The following is a 27,277-nucleotide window of genomic DNA, read 5'->3' as shown; positions in this document are numbered from 1 at the left end:
TTCAACCACTGTTATTCATTTCATCATAGTATTCATCATACTATATCATGTATAATGACTTTCTTAAGAGGAGTAGAACATGTGCTTTTGTCAAAGTATAATATTCCATGCCAAAGTTACTCAACCTTGAATTCCCTTCATACAATTTGCTTTGGTTTAAGATTTCTTTGATTCTCATTTTCTGTTTTTACCACTGTACTAATTCAGATGCTGATCTCGATTATTTATCTCTGTAAGTTTATTTCATAGAGCCTAATTAGTTAAATTGTGAAATTATCTTCCTTGGAGATTTGAATGTTCATAATTCAAACCAGCTTCCCTGCCCAAGCTGGAAGGGAAGCTAAACTATTTGCTACAAGTCACTATCTAAAGCCAACTCTACTAGAATACTGGATAATCATCATCGTTATCATTCTCCCAACATCTTGGACTTTTTCTTAACAAGCTCTCCCTCCAATGCAACTCCGACCATGACCTTGTTTATGTTTTCTTTTCTACAGATAAACCTTCTCTTTCAGCATCACATTCTTTGGTGAACAACAGTACTACCAAGTAATAGCCATCGAAATCTCTATGCCTCTTTTCCACTATGGGATTATGATTAGGAGAGCAAAATCACTACTAGATTATGCTCTCTTAATCAAATAATACAATAACAGTTAATGAAATGAGTACTGTTTCTACCCAAAACAAATTACACTAATGTTTACTGAAATGAAGACCTTAATTCTCCACCCCCACTCAGAACCTCAACTAGCATTGGTTTTCCAACAAGTTTGCCAAAGCAGTCCAAGATAAGATAAAAATTCAGATGTACATTCACTGGCTAAAAACCCCAGCTTTTCACTTGGCTTGTATTACAGCCAAAAATAACTAAGAAACTCCTTTATGAATACCTTTTATCCTCATGAAGTCTGCTTTGCAGACTTCAAAACCTGTTTCCTGCTCAAATAGCAGTCGGGCTATCGGATTCCTGGCTAAGGCTGTTGAGCGTAACGTCTGCCCTTCCTTGTTTCCACCTCTCACATTCTGATGGTACTAAGGTTAACTCTAAAGAAAAGGGAGACCTCTTCAGATCAATGTCTTCTTCCAACTCTTGTATAGAAACTAAGGCAAATCTCATCCCACTAGCAAATGAACTGCTCATAACATGCCCAGATATAAGAAAAATCATCAAGAGTCTCGATATTAATAAATCCCTTGTGCCAGGTAATAATCCTTCAACTGTGCCCAAAAGCTGCACTCCAAAATTAACAAACATCCATCATGTACTGCCTATACAAGGTGTCATACTCCTCTGGCATTTACTAAACATCATGGAAATGCCTTTATCCAGCCTGTTCCTCAAAAGGAACACAAAAAGTCAACATAAAATTATAACCCCATTGTCCTCCCTATCAATACTCTCAAAAATGATGGTAGAAAAGGTAATTAACAGCCTGCTTCTTTGTTACCTGAATAACCATAAATTAATCAGTGATCACCAATGTAGATTCTGACATGCTCATATCCTTAGCAGACTTTCCTCACTAACTTTATCCACCTTTGGATACATGCAATGGAAAAGTTGGAGAAACTCATGTAGTTGCTCTTGATATTTCCAAGATATTTTACTGAGTATGGCACAAAGGCATTCTTTCCAGTCTTTCAGTTGATGGTCTCCTATTACATTTTGCAAATTAGTTTTCCAGCTTTTTATATATATATATATAAATTGACACCACATATGAGAGCACAAGATCTATAGACAACAGTGACAAGTACAAGCAAGTGGTTAAAGAAAAAGAAGGACTAATACCAAGGGTTTTATTGATAAGCTGACAAAAGCTTCCTTTGAGATCATTTCAGATTATTGTGTGCCACACCAGATGGTTTCGTCTCAAATGTTTTTTATAAGATCAGAGTATGCTGAAGTATTCTAGAGCTCTGGGCTGTTACATATGCTCTTGCTCATATACCTCAATGACCTTCTCTCACTAACCTCAAACCCAATAAATAGTTGTGCTGATGACACCATATACCATTTTTCTTTCTCATTTGAGAAACCATATAGTACTCAAATGATTACTACAAGCTTTATTATAGAATTACACTTGTACCACAGTAAAAAAAACTGATTTATTATTAAGATATTTCGCTTAATACATCATAAGATATTATCAGGGTGGGCAGTGAACAAAATAAGAAATCTAAATAAAAGAAACAGCACAGTGCATTATTACATTGGAATTGCTCTCTATATATAGCATATATAGTTGTGTGTACGTTGGTTACAAACTATTGGGCTAAAAAAACATTAAATTGGATAATTTTGAATAAAAAAACAACCTTGAAAATACAATTATTTAATACAGTTAAGGATGATAATTTATCACACTTTAGGTATGGTGAAGCAGTTAGTTACAATTGAGGTTAGGTCGAAGTAGGGCTTCAGCACTTTTCTTGTATAAATGTTCAGTTTATATATGGATTTATGTAATAGTTTGGAATTTTCCTATAGTTAGGAAAATTCCAAACTATTACATAGATCCATATTACATTGAGAGTGGTATTTTCATTGCTTATTCAATTGGTATTCTCAACTATTACATTGAGAGAGGTATTTTCAATCTTGTGCTGTGTTAGGCCAGATTTGTGAGGTTTGATGAGCTGGATGTGCTCTTGATATTCAGAGCTGCACTTGTTGAGAGATCTTGTTTGTCCATAGTAAACCAAGTTACACAAATATGGCACTACGTGTATGCCAAAAAGCATCAGTAGTGAGAGTTTGTCTTTTGTAAAAAGCAACGGGCTGTGAATTTGGCTGATGAGTTTATAGGTAGTGATGAGTTGATATTTTCTAAAATTTTTGCCACTCATTCTGAGATGCCTTTAATATATATATCTTCATCGTGTTCTTCTCTTCCACTCATGGTGGGATGAGTTCCTCAAAGACGAATTTTTGCCATTTCTTTCTGTTTGCAGTCTTTTTATGAAGTTCTATTATGGAGTTTAAGTGGGTGCTCTCTTTAATGTTGTTAGTCCATTTCTTTCTTGGTCTTTCTCTGCTGGGCTGTCCTTCAATTCTACCATTTAATGTTTAGTAGTCTTTCTGGGTTCATTCTTGAAACATGCCCAAACAAGCTTAGTTGGCTTTTTTTAGTACTGTAATTATTGTTTCTTTAAAGTTAGGGAAGAACTTAGCTTTTTCATTTGTTTTTTCTTTCTGTCCAGTTTATTTTAATGATTTTTCTTAGGCATTTCTTTACAAAAGAGTATTGTGGGAATTACCATTGTTTTATATATCTTTGAGTTCTTTGCTTAATCTTTTATATAATGTTCCATATTTTTTGTAGTCTACCCATTGTTATCCATCCATTATTGATTCTGTATTTGATGATTTTGAAATAGTCTAGATCTTCAGTGATCATTGATCCTAGGTAATTGAATTGCTTTACTTGTTCTATATTACTGTTTCCTATTTTCATTTGGATTGCTTCCCTTTTTTTCTTCCTATTACCATTAGTTTTGTTTTACTAAAATTGATTTTCATATCGTATTTGTTACTTTGTTACTTGTTTGATGCAGCATGGTCAGGATATTTTATAATTTTTCTTGGCTGTCTGTAGTGATGACTATGTTGTCAGACTTTAAATGTGTTATACATCTTCAGTACAGAAATGGAACATCAAATTATAAACCACAAAGATTCTATAAAAGCATCACTACAGTAAGGTAACAAAACAGTCAAAATTTTCATAATCATTTTTTTTTTTTTCTAAATATACAATTAAATAAACAAATTAGGAAAGATTAGCACACTGAAAAAAGTATACTACCTCTCATAAAGTAAAAAAAAAAAAACAGACCATAAGTCTGAATAATAAAGTAATACTTCACAAGTTTCCTTATGAAGACATGTCATATGAAATCTGCTCTTATGTAGAATTTTAGTCTTATTCAAGAGAACTGTGCTTAGTAGAGATGGTAAAAGCAGATCTTCCAGACTGTCCACAATAAAACAAGCAACAAGAGCAAGGAATGTGGTCAACACCTGGGAAACCAAGCAGAGGAGGCTTGTCCTTTGGAGAGAAAAGGGAGAAGATTTTTCTGACAGGACAAAATGCCTTGCAATAAACTCAAATGTTCCTTTCACATAAAGCAGCAGAATGCAGGTCATTTCCTCTTATGTAGATATATAGAGCAGAAACTCTATAGCTGCTAAATGCTTTGTTGATGAAGACTTCACTATAATAATAAACAGAAAAGTTGACTTAATGAAATGCATGTCTTTCTGCAGAAGCTCATATGCAGAACATAAAGAACAGGCATGATGTATTAAGGTCTTAATAGTCTCAATTTTTTACTGTGTTAATAAGCTCAAATGTTCCTTTCACATAAAGCAGCAGAATGCAGGTCATTTCCTCTTATGTAGATATATAGAGCAGAAACTCTATAGCTGCTAAATGCTTTGTTGATGAAGACTTCACTATAATAATAAACAGAAAAGTTGACTTAATGAAATGCATGTCTTTCTGCAGAAGCTCATATGCAGAACATAAAGAACAGGCATGATGTATTAAGGTCTTAATAGTCTCAATTTTTTACTGTGATAATGGTGTGATTCACCATGAATATAGCATGTGAGCCTTCATCTGAAATACAAACAGAATTGTAGGCTACCATCAGGATGAAAAATTAATACATCCAAAGAGGCAATCTGTTCTTCTGTTTCTAAAGTGAACTGATATTCTGCAATGAAGTGCATTTATTTTAGAAACAAAGTGTTGTAAATCAGACGAAGAACCATTCTAAATTGCATGAACAGCAACAATATATATGTACCAATGCAGAGGTGTTGGAGAAATATTGTAGAGGAAAAGTAATTAATTATCATTGAATTATTCTGGCAAGATTTTCTAATACTGTCCAACTTTTTTATTTTATAATTTGCTCTGGAAAGTTTACCTTTCAAAATAAATATACCAACAGACTGAAGAGAAAGAAATGGAAGTCTTCTTTTCTTATACTATTTGCTAACTATTTTATGGAACACTTTGAATGACATTTCTCTAAGACCTGCATAGGTACAGATACGTTAATGATGTTTTTGCAATTTGGAATTCTTCTAATTTGCATTTTATATCCTAAATAAATGCAGTTAATCCCAGAATTCAATTACTTTAGGAACAGAAGAAAATACCCAAATAGTCTTTTTGGAATTCTTAATTTTTTGTCAACCTGATGGCAGCCTACAATTCATAGTATTCAGAAGAAGACTGACACAAGTTGCTATATTTATGCAGAATCACAACAAAATCCTGGTAAAAAATTGAGACTATTAAGGTCTTAATATTTCATGACCTTTCTTTATGTTCTACAGATGAGCTTCTATTAGGGTGATCTGAAACGTTCTTGGGCTAACAAAGAAAAAACGAATTTATAATTTCAAAATTATTTTTATTTTTAAACATAATCTGCCTAAAGACTAATACATTTATTCCAGCGATGCTCCAGTGCCATTATCCAGTCCCTGTAGTGGTTCTCAGTAAGATCTGCAAAATACCCGTCTACAGCTGCAATCACCTCTTGATTCGAAGACAAAAGATGACCAGCGAGGAAGTATTTTAATTTTGGGAAGAGATAGAAGTCAGAGAGTGCCAAATCTGGGGAATATGGTGGATGTTCCAACGATTCATAGTGCAGATCCCTTAATTTTCCCATTGCCAAAACACCTTTGTGAGCAGGTGCATTGTCTTGATGAAAGATGATTTTTTCCCTTCTGCAAACCAGGTCTTTTCTCACGAATTTTTTCGTCTAGTCTGGTTAAAAGATCAGAATAATATTCCCCAGTTATTGTTTTACCCTTTTCAAGATAATTAATAAACAAAATGCCTTTATCATCCCAAAAACACTGATGCCATGACTTTTCCTGCTGATGGAACCGACTTTGTCTTCTCTGGTGCTTAACAACTGGCTTCTGTCCACTGTTTTGACTGCTATTTGGATTCTGGTGTGTAATGGTGAATCCAAGTCTCATCCATAGTAATAAATCGATGCACAAAATCAGTTTTATTCTTGTTAAAATGCTCCAAACACTGTTCACAGATTTTCATGCGAGCGCGTTTTTGATCTGCTGTGAGCAAGCATGGCATTCATCTTGCACAAAGCTCTTTCATTTGCAATTCTTCATGCAAAATATATCCTGCACATTCTTTTGAAATGCCTGTAGTCTCAGTAATTTCACGCACTTTGACTCGCCGATCATCGAATATCATATTGTGCACCTGATCAATGATTTCTGGTGTTGTTACACTTTTTGGACGTCCTTCCTGTGGATCTTCTTCAAGGCTGGTACGGCCATGTTTAAACTCGGTAGCCCATTTCTTAATTGTCGAAAATGAAGGAGAAGTGTGCCCATAAACCTTTATGAACTTTGAATGAATTTCTTTTGCCATTAAACCTTCTTTTTACAAAGAATTTTATAACCGCACGATACTCAATTTTATCCATTTCAAGAGATATAGACAACACTTTTACTTCAGACATTTGTATAAAACAAACTACTTGATAGAATGACTTGCAATTTCACATGAATGCTTATGACAGAAGTACCAACTTAAAAAAAAAAACTTGCTGATAGTGTTGCCATCTATGATTGAGGCTGAGAATTTTTCAGACCACCCTCGTACATAAAGAAATGCACTGAATTGTCAAATGGTTTCAGTGAAGTCTTCATCAACAAAGCATTTAGCAGCTATGGAATTCCTGCAGCTTCTGCTAAAGAGGAAATGACTTGCATTTCACTGCCTTGTAAGAAAGGAATATTTGAACATATCATAAACGTTTTAAAGCCTCTCGTTATTTTTGAGGCATTTTGCCCTGTCAGAAAAATCTCCACCTTTTATCTCCAAAGGACAACTTCCTCTGCTTGGTTTTCCAGGTGTTGACAAGATTCTTTGCCTGTTGCTTGTCTTTTTGTGGACAGTCTAGAAGGTCTGCTTTTATCCATTGTGAAGAACATAAGTTTTACATCATGTGTACCATGAGCCTGAACAATCTAGGCTTGCCAAACATGTCATCTCTATGAAGCACAGTCTTATTGAATTAGACTAAAATTCTACATAAGAGATTTCTTATGGCATGTCTTCATAAGGAACCTTGTGAAGCATTACTTTATTGCCCAAACTTAAATAGATGTAATGGTCTAATTTTATTTCCTTTATAGAATATGGTACTTTTTTAATCTGCTAATCCTTCATTACAATATATACATATATATATATATATATATATGTGTGTGTGTGTGTGTGTGTGTGTGTGTGTGTTTTTCTTTTTTCAAGCCTCTGTAGCTCAGTCAATATAGACAAAGCTCTTTGGATGGAAAGACCTGGGTTTGGATCTCACCTAAGACAAGAAGAACTTTACCACAGCTTTTCAACTGGAGGTGAGTTAGTCAGTTTCACATGGAGGTGGCAAAATTTTTCATCCTGCAACAAGCAAACCAGTCAGTAGACTACATGTAATTAAAAAGACAAAAGAATGCTTATAGGCATAAGACCAACTATCTTATCCTTGAATTATGGTTATAAAATTCAAGGATATTTGGAAGGTCGTAGTTGCTTAAGCACTTGTCCACTGATAATTTTTTTTAAAAATAATTAAGAAAATGTTGCCCATTTTGTTATTTTACTATAGCTTCTATAACAATACTTTTATTAAAATCTTTCTGTTATTTGTATAATTTGATGTACCATTTATGTACTGACGATGCTTGTGAAACATAATTGAAAATTTTTATAATTAAAGAGCAAGTATTTTTATGTGAGTTTCTGTTTATTATTACTAGTACAAAGGTACTTTATCACCTCCAACCCTCCACTTTAATATATGTATTATTTTTCCTTTATTTTAACACATTACCTCACATACAATGATCTTCAATGCAATTTTTCAAGTTCTGAAAGTAATATTTATTGCAAAGTTTTTGCCAATCTTCATAGTGATCCTGTTTCTCTGCAGCCATATCTAAATATATATATCCCCCCCCCCCCCGTATTTATTTCCAGTGGGCTATTTAAGAAGTACATGTGATAAACATTTTCTTTAAAGAAAATCTGAATAAATGTTCCTACTTACTGCTCTACAAGCCTTTCAGTCAAATTTTGTAAAATTGCTGCACACTGATTGTGATATTCATATAAAGCATCTGCTAGAGCTGCCATCTGGGAAATTTGTTCTACCTAAGTATAAAGTACTCATTAAGAGTGTAAACTCACAGAGCAAGTTTAAAAAATATTACCTACTTCATAAATTAATAAAAAAGGAAAACAAGTAAGAAAAGTTAATGTTATTTTGATATAAGCAGTTTCAGTAATCATGGCAGCAGTTAAAGAAAGGCAATTTTTGTGTTTGATTATCTTTTTTTTAATTTTACACACTTTATAGAATCTATTGTGCAGAAATGCTGCTGGGGAATTAAAAACAGGAAAGAAAGAACTTATCAGTACTGGGTGTTGTAATTTTGGGGAAATACAGATGAAGAAGGGTTGTTCTAAACAACTAAAACTGATCACTGTTCGTGTGGATTACGAATAGACAGCTAATGATGGTGCTAATGACTGCTTAATGGATAAATTACAGATGCCAACTCATGTGAATAATGTGCCCAAAAACTGAATATCATTCATATTAAAAATGGGAAGTTTCATTAATTTCTCATACATATTCAACAGCATTTCTGTCAAATTTAAAATGCCAACTTCTGTACAAGATCAACAATATGCAGCACTTGGAAGGCAGTACTATCATTTTATAACCAACCACGTTAGAAATTGACACATCTACATAACTGCTTCTTTGGTATCCATTTTACCTGTATTGGTTGTGCCATGTTTTTTTACAAATCCTACTTGTAATAGGTTATAAATCTGTAGTGCATCAATTCTGTGATGCGATGAAACATAATTTGGGAAAAGTGATTCAAAAAACCAAACATGGCACCATTTCAAACTGCTTCAGACTTGTAAATAAGCATGGTAGTGGTTCACATCAAGGCAATTAAAATCTTCTACTGTCTCAAGATATCCAAAACATTCAGTCTAAAGCAGAAACCAAACACATAAACTACTGGCTGAAGGACAGAGAAACTATCCACTTTGGTAAATAGTCTGGCTAATGAGCATTAGCTGAATATTAATTTTAGCATTTGGTGTGAAAGATGTTAAAGGTGTTATTCTGTGCTACATGTCTTTCTGATCAACAAATTTATTAAATAATCAAATACCTGTTGTTTATTATTTTAACGGTATAATAGAACACAGAAACTAAGTAAATAATTAATTTATTCACTTGATGCTGATATTTCGCTGGTATTATAACCAGCATCTTCAGAGCACAAAAACACTGTTTGTCACAATACGCGAGACTAAGACAACATGGTGTACATTAACAAAATTGTAGCAGCAACACAAAGACTAGAGTCCTGATTTTGGCGCCCTCTATCTGAAAAAAAAAAAAAAAAAAAAAAAAAAAAAAAAAAAAAAAACGCTATCATATATTGCTAGAGTCCTAGAAAAGTGCTAGTTTTTCCTTAATATGACTGTCTCCCAGATCTTCGGCAAGTTAATACAGCCATATTTGTTGAGATTTGGGGTGTGTTTTAGGGCTTCTGTCGCCTCTAAGAACAATCTCTCTGATTTATATGGGTTTCTGTGTAGTACTTTTGTGTTTTTCCAGTTGATCCTGTGTGCAGGGGTATCCAGAGCATGGTCTGCTAGGCCCGACTTCCCATAATGATATTTCCGGACGTATCGTTTATGTTCGCTGATGCGGATATTCACAGTTCTTCCTGTTTGACCATAGTAGGCTTGATTGCATGAGCAGGGTACTTGGTAGACTCCTGGATGTGATAAAGGAGGAATGCTGTCCTTGGGTGAGCGGATGAGGGTGGCTAATTTGCTACATGGTCTGAATGTAGTGCGTAGTTTATGTTTAATGAGAATTCTTGAGATCTTTTCGGATGTGCCTTTAATGTAAGGGATGGTGACTGTTTTGTTGTAGTTCTCTGAAACTCTGAAACTTCTCTGAACTCTGTTGTAGTTCTCTCTTTTTTTTTTTTTTTTTTTTTTTTTTTTTTTTTTTTTTTTTTTTTTCAGATAGAGGGCGCCAAAATCAGGACTCTAGTCTTTGTGTTGCTGCTACAATTTTGTTAATGTACACCATGTTGTCTTAGTCTCGCGCATTGTGACAAACAGTGTTTTTGTGCTCTGAAGATGCTGGTTATAATACCAGCGAAATATCAGCATCAAGTGAATAAATTAATTATTTACTTAGTTTCTGTGTTCTATTATACCGTTAAAATAATAAACAACATGTTCGACGAACACATAAGTCTGTCCACACAATCAAATACCTATTAAAATGTGGTATATACATTTCATTATTAAAAGAGATTTTTCATTTATGTAGGAAGTAAGAGGAAAATTATTATAGCAGGATGACTTCAATCAATGATGATGGTAAGAAGGTGACAGAAGCAAAAGAAATAGTTGAGTTGCTGAGTGATCATGTTGCAAAGATGTATCATCCAGGTAGAGATTTAGCAGTTGCCAATGTGGCAGAGATGTATGTCAAAATTCAAGCAGATGAACAGTAGGTGTTCAATCATATTGAAAAATATCGATGTGAATACAGTAATAAGATGGCATGTGAGCTCGTGTACTATGTGAAGATGCCAGAGAACTGGCATTACCCCAGATGAAGTTGTTCAAGCTAAGTCTTAGCTCTGGCAAGGTTCCGAGAGAATGGAAAGAGGATAAGATAGTTCCTTTACATAAAGGTGGCTCCAAGACAGAAGTAGCAAACTATAGACCAATTACTATATTAGGGAGGGTTGTTAAAAGTATTGGAAAAGTTGGTTAAAGGTAAAATCCAACAGTGGGTGAATAGCGACATGGTACTCTACGAGGATGGTCTGAAAAGGTCTTGGCTGAAAAAAACAAATTTATAATTTTAAAATTATTTCTACTTTTCAAGATAATCTCCCTTAAGACTAATACATTTATTCTAGCGATGCTCCAGTGCCATTATCCCGTCCCTGTAGAGGTTCTCAGTAAGATATGCAAAATACCTCTCTACAGCTGCAATCACTTTCTTGATTTGAAGAAAAACACTGACCAGTGAAGAAGAGATAGAAGTCAGAGGGAGCCAAATCTGGGGAATAGGGTGGATGTTCCAACAATTCATAGTGCAGATCCCTTAATTTTCCCATTGCCAAAACACCTTTGTGGGCAGGTGCATTGTCCTGATGAAAGATGATTTTTTTTCCTTCTACAAATTAGGTCTTTTCTCACGAATTTTTTTTTGTCTAGTCTGGTTAAAAGATTGGAATAATATTCCCCAGTTACTGTTTTACCCTTTTCAAGATAATTAATAAACAAAATGCCTTTAGCATCCCAAAACATCGATGTCATGACCTTTCCTGCTGATGGAACTGACTTTGACTTCACTGGCACTGAACAACCGGCTTCTGTCCACTGTTTTGACTGCTGTTTGGATTCTGGTGTGTAATGGTGAATCCAAGTCTCATCAATAGTAGCAATAAATCGACACCCAAAATCAGTTTTATTCTTGTTAAAATGCTCCAAGCACTGTTCAGAGATTTTCATGCGAGTGCGTTTTTGATCTGCTGTGAGCAAGCATGGCACACATATTGGGCAAAGCTTTTTCATTTGAAATTCTTCATGCAAAATATAACCTACACGTTCTTCTGAAATGCCTATAGTTGCCAAAAGGTGTCACACCTTATTATTAAAATACTCTGGATTAGAGATAGTTAGTTGTTGAAAGTTTTTCCATTTGGTGATGTGAAGTCATACCACCTTTACCACAAATTGCCCCAATCCTGAAAGTACTTCAGGTGAAAATTTTGTTTGCTTACACTTGGATAAAGGATTAAACCAAGTATATAATTTCTTAGTATCTTTAATTTATAGTATAACCAAGTGGAAAAACTTTCAACAACTAACTATCTCTAATCCAGAGTATTTTAATAATAAGGTGTGACACCTTTTGGCAACTCGTATATAAAAATATGACTTATGCATTACTTCAACCTTGGTATCACCTCTGGGTCTAGCTTCCACTGATGAGAACCCTATAAAGGTCGAAACCGGTCTGGGTAGTGACCCTTCCTGTACTGCATAGCATTATACATGTATGCAAGGAGATATGTTTTGCATTATGGTATACTAAGGGAAGTGATGTGAAGTCATACCAGTCGTATGACTATATACCAAACGAGTTGTCCCAGTCCTGAAAATACTTCAGGCACAAACTTTGTTTGCTTATACTTGGATAAAAGATTAAACCAAGTATATAATTTCTTCGTATCTTTAATTTATAGTATCATCATCATCATCAAATTCCTGCTATGTACCCTCAAGGGGTGTACAGGATATGATAGTACTACATGAAAAAAATTACATCATTATTAATTTCCTATCTACAATTTTCCTCCAAATCAGTCTGTTACTTGTCAAGACTACAACATTATCAGATCTTATATTTCTATCGTCTAAAGCACTTTGTACCGTATCAATCCACCTATATCTCGGTCTTCCCCTGGGTCGTTTTGCTGCCAACCTGGCAGAGAACACTTGTTTTGCTAATCTTTCCTCGCCCATTCTATTTAAGTGACCATACCACCAGAGATTAGCTCTGCTAACGCATTCCTGGATGCTGACAATGTGAAGTTCTTTCCTAATATCCTCGTTTTTAATATGATATTGCCATTGATGCCATCTGTTCACACCTATAATCTTTCTCAGGACTCTCATATCTGTGGTTTCTAGTCTTTGGTCAAGTGTTTTACTTCTGACCCAGCTCTCAGATCCATAAGTTAAAACTGGTTTGAACACTGTCTTGTATACAGCTAATTTAGTGTTCCGACTAATTTCTCTCTTATTCCATATGAATTTATTCAATTGACTTCTCACCATACCAGCTTTGCTGATTCTGTTGTGTATTTCTATATTTAATTTACCATCTTCAGTAAAAATCGTGCCTAAATAGCTGAAATGTTTTACTTGTTCCACAGGTTCTCCATTCACAACACAGTTGACATTTTCAATGATTCTGCCTATTTTCATTGTCTTTGTCTTTTTATTGCTGACCATCATACCATATCTATTACAACAGCTATTCAATTTAGTCAGAGAATCTTGCAGACTTGTAGCAGATTTATTTAGAAGTATAACATCATCCGCATAAAGCAAAGAGCTGACATTAACATCTCCAATTTTGATATCATGTTTAATACCACTTTCCTTCATAATGTGATCCATATAGATAATGAATAACAGAGGGGATAATGTACATCCTTGTCTCACACTAGATTTAACATTAAACCATCTTCCTGTACTTCCTTCAATTCTAACTGCTGACTTACAACTCAAATAAAGACTAAGTACTGCTTGATATAATGCCCCATTCACACCATATAACTGCAGCGCACTGAATAGCTTCTCTCTTGGCACCTTGTCATATGCCTTTTCCAAATCGACAAAACTTAAATACAGATCTTTGTTATATTCCCATGCTTTCTCGACTATTTGTCGTAAAGTGAAGATCTGATCCTGGCAGCCTCTATTTGGGCTGAATCCAGCTTGTTCTTCACCAAGCTTTTCTTTCACAATTCTTCTCAACCATTTCTCAAGTATACTTGCATAGATCTTGCCAGGAACACTCAGTAGGGAAATACCTCTGTAATTCTCACATGCAGTTTTATTTCCCTTTTTATATATGGGTACAATGAGAGCTCTACTCCAATCATCGGGAATTCGTCCCTCTGTCCAGGCTTTCTGAACTATGCAGTGCAGCCACTGTAAGACTCTTATACCACCATACTTCAGCATTTCTGGTCGAATATCATCTACTCCTGCTGCCTTTCCACATTTCAAGCCTTTGATGGCTTTTTCTACCTCAAGTATGGATATGTATTCCTGACTGCATGCCTGGTCAGTGTTTTTTACCACTGTGCTGTCATCACTGCTTGTTTCATTTAGCAGTTTTTCAAAGTAATTACTCCATACTTCAAGGATATCTTTTTCTCCCGTTTTCATGTCACCTTTATCATCTCTAATTCCTTTTACAGCACTCTTTCCTCCATTCTTAAGCTTCTTCAACAACCTCCAGAATATTTTGCCACCTTCTTGATATTTATTTTCTATATTCTTGCCAAAGTCCTCCCATGACTTTTGTTTAGCTAGTTTTACACAGTGTTTAGCATTCTTGCATTTGTCTCTATATTCTCTAAGAGCACAAGCTGACTTATTTGCCAGGAACTTTTGGTATGCTTTCTTCTTTTCCTTCACTGCCTCTTTAACTTCCTGTGTCCACCAGGGAGTTCTGATTTTTTTTATCCTTACAGACAACCTCACCACATGCCTCTCTGGCAGAATCAATCAATGTTTTCTTCAGAGTTTGCCACTGAATCTCCAAGGTTTGATTCCTGTTCTCAAACTCTTTCATTTTTTCTTCAATCATCTTTGTGTATTTTAGTCTACAGTTCACATCTGAAAGCTGCTCAACTTTTATTCGCTTTAAAACTTTCTTACATGTTATTCTTTTCAATATGAAATTCAATTTTATCATGCTCAAGACTAAATAGTGATCATTTCCAATTTCAAATCCTCTGTACACTCTGGTGTCCTGCACCAAGGAGAAAACATCACTATCAACAATAACATAGTCAATGAGACTTTTCTTATTCCTTGCCTCTTCTCTCCATGTGAATTTGTGCACATTTTTATGTTGGAACACGGTGTTAGTAATGACCAGTCCATGTCCTGAGCAGAAATCCAACAGATATTTGCCATTATTATTAGCTTTGCTCTTTTCTCCAAATTTTCCCAAAATATTTTTGTATGTGTCACAATCATTTCCTACTCTGCTATTTAGATCCCCAACAAGGACCAACTTTTCCTTTTTCATTGTGTCAGTTGCTTTTTCTAAAGCCTCAAAAAATTCCTCCACTTCTACCTTAGTAGAACCTTCTGTGGGACCATAGGCACAAATAAGTCTCATTGTCCAGTTCCCCATTCTCATATTTGCCCACATTACTCTACTTGAGACTGCCTGCCATTCAAGAAGATTAGCCTCGTATTTTGTGTTGAATACTATAGCTACTCCTTCTTTTCCTTGATTGTCATTGCCTGAATATAACATTTTGTATTTATTGCTCAGAAAGATCTCACCAGTTTTGGTCTTTTTTCAGTCACCCCTATTATGTCGATCTGGTACTTATCTAATTCCTCAGCTAGCTCCATTTCTTTGCCATTCAGGCTTCTTACGTTGATAGTACCGATCTTTAACTCTGGTGATGTTGAGTTGGGGTTTATTTTCAGATTTGTTCCAGTAGCTGACTTTTTGCTGTTCGCCCTTGTTCCCTGGCGAAAACAACGGGGGCCTTGTTTAACCGGGCGACGCCCCAGCCGGCATGAAATTTTGTCATGTTGTACCATCATTCTATATTTTGGTTTAACCAATAAGAATACAATTTGGTCGGCTAAATCCCAAATTGCCAGCCCATCCTCGTCCGTTCAGTATCCAAGTAGATACCCAACAGGGCACCACGAGAAGGTGAGGATTGGACATTAGGTCAGAAGCCCTGGTCGGTTCTCCGCATTCCTTTAAAGGCTATGTGGAGGTCTCCTCTCAGTTATACAGCTTTGACCCTTAAGCACCCCATTTATAGTATAACCAAGTGATAAAACTTTCAATAACGACATAACTATACTTCAGGATTCCAGCTTAGAAAATCTTATAATATTCTGTAATAAGCCCATCAATTAATCTGTTTAAACCAGAATATACATTTGATAAGTTCGAATTTCCAGAAAAGTATTTTTCTGGAAATATGCATCACAGAAAGAGCCATTCTAGTAACAAAAATGAATGTTATAAATTATATTTTCCAAAAAAAGTAAAGTTTTTTTTTTTTTAATGTTCTCTCCATTCTTACTATTAACTGATTTCTCCTTCTTCAAACGATTCTCACAGAAAGGGAATTTTCTCCAACTATGATACAGCATTTTACATACTCAACTTACTGGGATAAGAAATAAAAAAAATTGGGTCTTGTGTGAATAAAGTTTTGTGTGGAGAGTAGGGTTTTTGCATAATTTGCTAAGACTTGCATACATATCAAGTGTTTTATCTTAGCCACTAAGATAAAACACTATTGTAAATTTAAAAGGGCTCAAATTGCAATGCCCATATTTCATTTTTGTTCTTCAACCCACACAGATATTTACCAGACATAAAAAAATATTTGTCAATGTGATTAATAAATTAAGTGTTTCAGTGTAGCATATGTGTATTGTGCAAATATGGAAATCTCATAGGTGTCTTTACGCGAGAAGGTTATGATAATGGACAGTCTGTTATTCCAAAATATGACAAATGACATTTGCATAAGACTCAACAAATGTCTGGAAGAGACAACTGTGAGAGTTTATCTTCGGTAGGTGGCAGGAAATTGGACAACTGTTTTGCAAAAGACAGAACTAGTGAAGTTGCAAGGGAAGGGGGGGACGGGTACAGGTACTTCTTTCTGTCTATTTACCAAGCTCTGTGACTTTCCTTCTACAGTTCTGATATCTTCCTGTCTTATTTCACAGTTTATGTACTCCTCACTTTTGATAATAATCATATCTCCAGATCAATCAAAAGATCAATTTTCTCTTCTTGGGTTGAGTTTCCACATCTAGTCTCCTGGCACAAACACATTACTTCTATAGCCTAAAAAAACACTACTTCTTGCCTGTTGAAACTCCTATATATATATTTCATAAATCTCAGATCTTCCTGACCTTAGAATACTGTTTTCCATTTGGAGTGATATATCCAAAACCTTCCTAAGATAGATGCTATTCAGAAGAGGGCAATCTGTTTAACAGATAATCCCTCTCTGACTCCATCCGATCACTTTCTCATATAAGTTGTTTCTGTATTGCCTTTTTTAATAAATATTTTCACAGACACCACTCTAGAGGACCAGCCATCACTATTCTTCCACCTTTGTCTAATCATATATTATATGAACAGGAGCAGCTGCTAGTCAAAACCCATATCGTATATTGTTTAAGGAATTTAACAACTTAGATTTGATAATTAAAAATATTTAATTACTTATTCCTATATTTCACTGAAGTCAAATCGGCATCATTAGGTATTAGTACAATAGTATTAAACTCGTGCATGCAGGCACACTTCAGTAACAAAAGTGAAAACCAGAGAGATACAGAAAGACCAAGAATCTTACAAATTCGCCACCTGTTGGTTTTGGGTGGGTGTTCTTGGCCACTGGACTGACTGTCTCTGGATAAGGGTTTACCATATGAGGGCAGTCTGATACAACCATATTTGTTTAGGTTGAGATAGTTGGTAAGAGCTGCAGCAAATTTCAAGGAAAAGTTTCTCGAACTTAAATTTGCTTCAGTGGAGTAAGGTGGCATTTTTCCACTGTGCAAAATTAATTTGCTCAGATAACATTGCACATAACACAGAACTTATGTAAAAAACACTTTTTTGGCCAATGGCTACAATTCCACCAAATTAGAAAACAATTTTACACCACATACCCACACCATCCTCCCCCCCCTTCTAACAGCAAATCCATCACCATTCCTTATACCTGTGGCATCTCGGAAAAGGTGGCCAAGATATCAAAAAATACAATCTTGTGACCACTTATAAAAGCGAGCAGTCCTTATCAGTTCTGCTAAAGACCAACTACAACCTCTGGATTTACCTGGAGTTTACCAGGCACCTTGCAGTTGCAACCTTTCTTATTATGGGCAAGCAGATAGGAATGCCAATATCTGCATATCAGAACACCAGGATTACATCTGATTCCACCACTACAGCTACTCAGGATTAGCAGACCATGCCCTGAATACTCAGCACAGGATCTGGTGAAAAAAAGCCACCTTACTCCACCAAAAGCAAATTTAAGTTCAAGAGGCTTTTCTTCAAATCTGCTGCAGTTCTTACTAACTACCTCAACCTAAACAAATATGGTTGTATCAGACTGCCCCCTCATATAGGAAACCCTCATCTGCAGATAGTCAGCCCAATGGCCAAGAACACCCACCTAAAGCCAAGAGATGGTGAAATTATAGGACTCTAGGTCTTCCTGTATCTATCCTGTTTTCATCTTTGTTAATGAAGTGTGTTGCATGCACATTTAATACCATTGTATTAATCCCTGATGATACCGATTTGACTTCAGCAAAATACAGGAATGAGTAATTAAATACTTTTAATTATCAAATATACATTGCTAATTTCCTTAAACAATATACGATGCAGGGGAATCAATGTAAAACCTTAAAAACACCAGGAGTCAATATCCATGTACAGTTTAGCTCAAGTGGTATCAAATAAATCAGTCTCTTCCTTCAGTCCATACTCTTCTGGTCTTTGGAACAGCCTTCGACATATTTTCCACAATCTCAAACTCATCAAGAATGACGTTTTAAAATTCTTCCTAATCACTTATGCATGCACACACACACACATGCATGCATCATTGTTGTAATACAACAACAACAATAATATAATACTTTGTTTCTTTTCCACAATAGGAATTTCAGGATCATATGAAGCATCATCAGCAACCTCGTGTGTGTGTGGGGGGGGGGATGATATAAAATCATAATGATCCTCCTCTAAACTATTTCTACAATTGAATTGATACATCTAAAAACATATTTAACAGCTTACTATTGTTAAAGCATCTGACACTTACCTACCTTCCATATTCACCAATGTTAGTTTGCTATTATTTACATGAATATTCCATGGTTATTTTTCTTTTTATTTACCATATAGCAATAGAATTCTCTCAGGTTTTCCTTTGCCTATGGGCTAAGTGCTTTTCATAGTCCAATTTTGGCATTATGGCTGTCATTTTCCTTGCCTGCTTATTATACTACTCATGGGCTTGATCATTACCTTTATCCCAATTGATCCATAAAATTTTCTTCTTTCTTATTTACTTTCCAATCTTTTTTAAGTATCTAAGTGAGCTTTTGTACTATTCTGACTATTACTACAATGTCTTTGGAATTTCAACTCCCTGTTTATTGTCACTCCCAAATTCCTGCCTTCATCAGTTTCTAGCAATGTAATCTCATTAATCTAATATAATGCATCTTTATGCATCATCTAAACATTAATATAATACTTTGCTTCTTTTCCACAATAGGAATTTTAGGTCATATAAAGCATCATCAGTAAATAGCCGGATCTCTTCAAAACTTCTCCAATATTATCAATGTACAATATAAACATACTTTGATAGCTTATACAGGGTGTTCGGGATAAATTTGACATATTTATAATTAATTATATTTTTCCGTAAGTTACATGTATTAACACACACTTCTCTTCATTTAAAAGTTTGGACCCTTCTTCATTCATATACAAGATGTCAGAAAGGATGGATAGCTGGAACCCACCTGAATCATGGAAGAGAATAACTTGTATCATGATGATTCGTGCCCGCCATCAAAATAAGGATATTACGACTGCTGCCCAATGCTCCCTGAATACAGTAAAAACAATCAGGCATGAACTAGAGACTTGCAATGGTGACTACGAGGATGTAGCAAGAAGAAAGATCCCTAGCAGACGATCTGATTGCGTTCGTACAGCAGAATTCCTCGCAAATCTGCAGGAACAGGTGTTGAAGAACCCTGGCATTGGAATTCGGGCTTTGTTCGTGGAGTTGCTAACTGTAGTCAAGCCCTGGATAACAAGGGTAGCCAATGGTAGGCCGTATGTATGGCAGCAGGATTCGGCCCCTTGCCACACCTCTGGGAAAAGTCAAAAATGGTTGTCTGAAAATTTCTACGACTTCACCAGTCCAAATGTTTGGCCTCCAAACTCCCCAGACCTTAACCCCATGGATTATTTTGTATGGGGCGCAGTTGAAAAAGACACCAATCGCACTTCCAGTAATACAAAAGCCCAGTTAATGGATAAAATTAAAACAGTTTTTGCGACCCTTCCCAGGGAGACTGTAGCATCAGCTTGTTCGAGGTTCCGAAGCAGAATTGAAGCTGTGATCGATGCTAATGGTGGTTATTTTGAGTAAATCTTGTTGAGAGTATTGTAATTAACTCTGCCTGTAATGTTTTTTGGTCAATTCATTAAATTTAATAGATACAAAGAAGATTTTCTTTTTCCTTACGAAACTGTCAAATTTATCCCGAACACCCTGTATATGGGGCATCCAATGCAATCAACAACTGGTCTTAATGGAACACCAAGTTTGTATACTTTGGGCACTCTATAATCTTATGAATGGGTTTGTTGGAGTCTTCATCAAAAAATCATTTAGCAATGATACAATCCCTGTCTCTTCTGCTCAAGAGGAGATCACTTGTATTCCTCTCTCTTACATGAAAGGAATTTCTGAACTCACAGTAAAAATTTGAAAACCTCTGAACATTTTTGTTGGCTTTTGTCCTGTCAAAAAAAAATGTCCACTTTTCTTGCAAGAGGAGGACAAGCTTCCTCCTCTTGGTTTTCCAGGTGTTTACTAGCTTCCTTGTTAGTAAAGAAAATAAGTCTAATATCAAAAATTATGAGCCTGAATAGTCTGGACTTGCTGAGCATGCCATCTCCACAAAGCATAAAGTTCACCGGAATAAGATGGGAATAATTCATAAAAGCTGATTTCTTATGGGGCATCTTTATAAAGAGACTTGTGAAATGTTACTCCATTGTTCTAAAAATAGAACTGACGGTCTGCATTTATCTCCTTTATGGGAGATAGGAAATATTAGCAGATTCAAAAAAGTACTAATTTATATTACTTTTTTTTTTTTTAATCTTGCATTAGCTACTAAGGTGGTGCTTTTCAGAATTTTCTGTTATTGTTTAATTGCTGTTCCATTTTTGTACTGAGCTTGCCTGCGAAACAGCAATAATTTTACAAATAAGCATCAAGATTTTCCACCTGAGTTTTCTGTTCTTGTAATTTATTCTTACTCATAGTACAAATGAAAAAAGATATAGTGATATATACAAGCAATTCATGATTAAAGGAGTGGAGTGTGATGAAAGAGAAAAATGCATATTTCTGGCGGTAATGACTTATGACCAAAACAACACTCCCAAACAAGTGAGGAAAACAGGTGAATGACACGACTGTGTTGGTTGGAACATATAACACGTGAAAGGAGTAAACAGCATGAGAGAAAATAGGAAAGAATTGTTGATCCCCTTGCTGGTTAGAGAGTCTAGCTGGGGATAGAGGAGGTTTGCTAGTCTAAAGAGTCTGTAAATTAAAACTAGTTTCAAGTATGAATCACAGAACTGTGCTAGAAATAAAGCACTTCATCATAGATTAGAGAACCACATATATGTGAGTTCTGAGAAAAATAAGGGGATCTGAACAGATGGCATCAAAGGTAGAATCATATTAAAAATGAAGATATTTGACACTCTTATCATTCACGAATATGTGAGTGAGCAGGGCTAATCTAAGATGGTATGGTCATCACTTAAACAGAATGGAAGAAGAAAGGTTCTAACAGGTGCTTGATGCCAAGATAGCAGGAAAAAGACCAATAGGAAGACAAAGATCTAGGTAAGCTGATTCAATCAGAAGTGCCTTACAAGACCAAAATGATAGCTTCAACAATACTGGAGTGTTGATGAATAACAGACTAATTTGAAGGAAAATGGTTGATAGGAGATTAGTAATAATGTGAACTTAATCATGTAATATTTTCAGAAGTATCCTGTACACCCCTTGAGGGTACATATCAGGAAACTGATGATGATTATTATTATTACGGGTCACCATGGAGTCAGTAGACTCATCGCAGGAGACCCAAACTATCAAAACAATATCTATCATATCTCTTCTTGAATTCATTTACAGATGAACTCACAGCTGAGTCAGGCAATGTATTCCACTCATTCACCACTCTCCAAGCAAAAAACCTTGTTCTCAAACCCTTGTTAACCACACTTTTCCTTAATTTCCAGGGATGACCTCTTGTTCTTCCATCACTATCACACAGCTCACACATTTCCCTTGCATCAATCTTATAAAAACCTTTTAGTAATTTAAATGTTTCTATCATATCCCCTCTTCTCCACCTATCAACCAATCTCTGCAATCTACAAGCTCTCAATCTATCACTGTAGGGAGCATTTTTTCACATCACTCACCAACTTAGTCATTCTCCTCTGAACCCTTTCCACAACCTCCTCATCTCCAAGGAATCCAGGTGATCAGACCTGAGCACAGTATTCCAAATGTGGAAGTATCAACGCTTTATAAAGGGGAATAATAACCTCTTCATCTCTGGATGTTAGTGTGTTCCTCAAAACCAAGTAATCCTATGTGCAATCTTGGACACCTTAGCAATGTGTCCCCTGAACTTCAACTCCCTATCTACCAACATCCCTAAGTCCCTAGCCTCATCAATCTCTTGGAGTACCGTTCCATCAATGTAGTACACAGCTGGTAATCTTTTAATCCCAAAATGCATAACTTTACACTTTTCCACGTTGAACTGACATCCATTTCCTTTTGCCCATTTTACCAGCTTATTTAAATCATCCTACAAACTCTCAACATCAGTTTGATTTTTTATTGCACTACTCAATTTTGCATCATCAGCAAACAACTGAATATCTCCCTTTAAGACATTTCCTATATCATTTATATACAAATTAAACAATGGCCCAAGCACAGAACCCTGAAGCACACCACTGGTCACCTGCCTCATCCTGGACTCTGCTCCTCCATACACCACCTTCTGGTATCTCTCCCTGAGCCATTCTCCTATCCATATCACCAGTTTAGTATCCATCCCATCTGCTCCAATTTGCACAACAGTATTCCATGGGGTATCCTGTCAAAAGCCTTAGCAAAATCCAGAAGTACCACTGTGTAGCCATTTCCTTTGTCCAACTCAGATGTCATTCTATTATAAAAAGCTAATAAATTGCTAAGGCAGGATCGACCTTTAACAAAACCATGTTGGCCTCTATAGAGTATCATATCCTGATCCACCCATTCTTGAATTTTGTCTTTAACCAACTTTTCCAATACTTTTACCACCACTCCCGAGATGGTGATTGGTCTGTAATTAACTACCATAGTTTTAGATAGTAGTTTTTTGCCTTCCTTCCACTCCCTAGGGATCATACCAGAGTTCAAACTTAAGTTAAATAACAAAGTAAGAGACGTTGACAATTCCTATGCACAATCACACAATACCCGAGCTGATATTCCATCTAAACCTACAGCAGTGTTCGCATTTAAATTTTGCAATATACTAAGTACCTCTGATTTCTTAACTTCGATTCTCACATTAGTTATTGCTACAAGTACAGAGATATTCTCACTTCGGTGATAGACTTTTGAAAAGTGATCACTCAGTAACTCTACTGTTACATCTGAACTGGTCACCTTGTTACCATCAGCACCCACTAAGGTTATCCTTCTGAAGTCATTCTTCCTTTTACTTGTCACATAGTGGAAGAACTCTTTGGAATTGCTCTTGATCTCCTTGGCTAAGGCTTCTCATAATCTGATTTAGCTCTTCTTACTATGCTGGTAACCTTCCTAGCTTGAGCCTTGTACTGCTCATGAGTGTACTGATCGCCTTTCTCCGTGTAAATTCTCCTTAACATTTTATTTTTTTGCAGATCAAGCTTGATACTACTACTCATCCATCTACTGCCTACCTTGTTTGTCTTCCTGACCATGGGACACAATCTGATATTGCCTTCCTCAGATACCCACTGATTTTATCCCATGCACTAATAACATCTTTCCCCTGCAATATGTTCTGCCATGGGACTGCTGCAAGCTCATTGCAAAGCTTGTTATAATTACCTAACCTATAGTTCCGTATATACCCCTTCTTAAGAGAGAAATCCACAAATTTGTGGATTCAGCGACTAAAGATGGCATCCAACAAGAAACGTACATCAGTGGTTCAGAGGACTTCTATACGAAAGTCTAGCTCTGCGTTGGATTTTTTGCAGTGGATGCATTGCAGAAATGCTAAATGATGGTCTAGCCAACTCTCTCTCTCTCTCTCTCTCTTTTTATGGGTTGTAAACCCACAGTACATTGAGACCATGGGCAGGCTAAGGCATTTATTCCCTATTTTTATTAATTTTTTTGTATTTTTATTTACTTTTTTACATAATCTGGAAACTTTACTCTAGAGACCAAACATGGAACTTTTTCATGGAGCCTTTTCAGGCCTTTAATAATTAGTGTAGTGGTCTCACACAACAGGTGATAAATTTCATCTTCCACCTGAAGACAACCACAGCAGAATTAGAGTGGTATGTTAACCCCTCAACCAACCAAGCTGGCAGATATGTTAAATTGGGGAGTGTGTTTAGGAACACAACTAATACGGATCTGTATTAGATCACTGCAGGCTGATTTAAATAGACTGGGTATGTGGGCAAATGACAATCAATGTAATTCAATACTGCAAGGAACGAGTTATGCATTTTGCACATTAATAGAAATGTGCTGCAAGTAGTGAATGAAGCTAAACACTTAGAGATTATAGTAGACAGCAAGTAAAAAGTAAACTAGGGCCATAATTGGCTGTTCAACTTGAATCTCAGCACATGGTGATTTCTAAAGAATGGAAGGAGAGCAAGAAATTTCATTATACAAGGATTTAGCTAAGAGTGATGAAGCAGATTACAAGCCAATTAGTATCTCTGGTGTGTTAAATCATATTGGATAAATGCATTATTCAAGAGAACACTAATATGTAACAGAAAATAAGTTAATTTCTCACAATTGAACTATTATGCACAGATATGATTGTCAGGGTTCCAAAGAGTCAGATGAAAAGATACAGTGCTGTGTAACTGAGATGATAATCCTATGAAACTGTATACATGCAGACAGAATGAAGTCTTCAGAGTTGAAGGAATAGATGCAGGAGAGGAGACATGATAGAAACATATGAATTAGTAGATGTTACAGTACAACAAACAAGTGCACTTTTTTTGCAGCTTGTGATGGAGTAGAGTAGAAATAGTCATAATTTACAATTATTAATCTTTTTTACAATTGCTTCTGTATACTGGAAATTTTTTAGTTTTGGTTTTGTAACTATGTAAGGTTGGAACTTGCAATGAGACCAATAATAAATTGATATTTATGTTAAAGAAAAAAAAGTAAAGTATTTGAGATCAATGTACTTACCAGATATCTGACAATTGTAATAATTTCAATGTTCTTTATTGTAATTTACAATTGTTAAGTGTACTGTAATATCTGTTGTAAATTGTAAAGACGTTCTCTTTTCGCTAATGACAATAATGCGTCAGCCATTACTAACTCCTCACCTGCCACTTAGTTGAACAACTGCACATGCTAACTGAGGATGGGTGACAGCTGGCAAAGAGTGTTTGGTATGAGTAACGTGAGGAAACGCGAGAGAGTAGAGATAGAGAATGAAAGTTTGAATGCAGACTAGAGAATTTAATTTCAGGAAGTTTTTAAAAACTAGACAGTCAGAATATATTAATAGAGGATTCCGAAAAGGGAATCTCAGCAAAGTGAATCCTTAGACTGGAAAAGTGAGACTGTCAACAAGTGATATACGAGAGTGATCTGAAAAGTTCTCAGCCTAACAATGAAAAAATGAATTTATAATTTCAAACTTATTTCTGTTTTTCAACATAATCTCCCTTAAGACTAATACATTTATTTCAGCAATGCTCTAGCGCCATTATCCCATCCCTATAGTGGTTTTCAGTAAGATCTACAAAATACCCCTCTACAGCTGCAATTCAGCTCTTGATTCAAAGAAAAATGCTGGCCAGTCAGGAAGAGTTTTAGTTTTGGGAAGAGACAGAATGAGCCAAATCTGAGAAATAGGGGGGAAATGTTCCAACAATTCATAGTGCAGATCCCTTAATTTTTCCATTGCCAAAACACCTTTGTGGGCAGGTGCACTGTCCTGATGAAAGATGATTTTTTTTGTTCAGCAAACCGGATCTTTTCTCATGAATTTTTTTGTCTAGTCTGGTTAAAAGATCGGAATAATATTCCATGGTCATTGTTTTACACTTTTCAAGATAATTAATAAACAAAATGCCTTTAGCATCCCAAAACACTGGTGCCATGACCTTTCCTACTGATGGTTCTGACTTTGTCTTCTTTGGTGCTGACCAACCAGCTTCTGTCCACTGTTTTGACTGCTGTTTGGATTCTGGTTGTAATGGTGAATCCAAGTCTCATCCATAGTAATAAATCGATGCACAAAATCGGTTTTATTCTTTTTAAAACGCTCCAAGCACTGTTCACAGATTTTCATGCGAGTGCGTATTTGATCTGCTGTGAGCAAGCGCAGCACTCATCTTATGCAAAGCTTTTTCATTTGCAATTCTTCATGCAAAATACGTCCTATACGTTCTTTTGAAATGCCTATAGTCTCAGCAATTTCATGCACTTTGACTCGCCGGTCATCCAATACCATATCGTGCACTTGATCAATGATTTCTGGATGTCCTTCACGTGGATCATCTTCATGGCTGGTACGCCATGCCTAAACTCGGCAGCCGATTTCTTAATTGTCGAAAACGAAGGAGTGCCCATAAACTTTTATGAACTGCAAATGAATTTCTTTTGGCATTAAACTTCTTTCACAAAGAATTTCATAACCGCACGATACTCAATTTTATCCATTTCAACAGATACAGACAACACTTTTGCTTCAGACAGCTGTATAAAACAAACTACTTGACAGAATGACTTGCAATTTCACATGGATGCTTATGACAGATGTACCAACTTAGACAAAAAAAACTTGCCGATAGTGTTGATGGTTGAGGTTGAGAACTTTTCAGACCACCCTCGTATACATGCACTTTGCAACACTGAAGATGGTACTGCATTTTGTTGGAAGTTTTTCCACTTGGTTATACTATAAATTAAAGATACCAAGAAATTATATACTTGGTTTAATCCTTTATCCAAGTGTAAGCAAACAAAGTTTGCGCCTGAAGTATTTTCAGGTCTGGGGGCAACTCGTATATAAAAGCTAATGACTTCACATCACTTGCCTTAGTATCCCATAATGCAAAGCACATATCCTTACGGGTATGTATAATTCTATGGGAAGGGTCACTACCCAGACCGGTTTTGACCTTTATTGAGGTCTCGTCAGTGGGAGCCAGATCCAGAGGCTTCTGTTTAGCTTCTATATACAAGTTGCCC

The 27,277-nt window shown here is 35.8% G+C and overlaps 1 protein-coding gene across 1 annotated transcript in view; it reads right to left on the bottom strand.

Annotated features, from left to right (window-relative positions):
• Positions 1-27,277, bottom strand: part of EndoA (SH3 domain containing GRB2 like, endophilin-A) — a 337,766-nt gene that overhangs the window by 128,501 nt on the left and 181,988 nt on the right. The window contains exon 9 of the mRNA XM_090406594.1: positions 8,119-8,222. Coding sequence (XP_090262720.1) covers positions 8,119-8,222 — 104 coding nt within the window. The remainder of the gene's footprint in view (positions 1-8,118; positions 8,223-27,277) is intronic.

This window comes from Typopeltis vanoorti, chromosome 16 (genome assembly GCF_054136105.1).
Source record: "Typopeltis vanoorti isolate ZY-2024b chromosome 16, IOZ_Tvanoo_1.0, whole genome shotgun sequence".
Lineage (NCBI taxonomy): Eukaryota > Metazoa > Arthropoda > Arachnida > Uropygi > Thelyphonidae > Typopeltis > Typopeltis vanoorti.
This window is presented reverse-complemented; position numbering and strand designations above follow the sequence as displayed.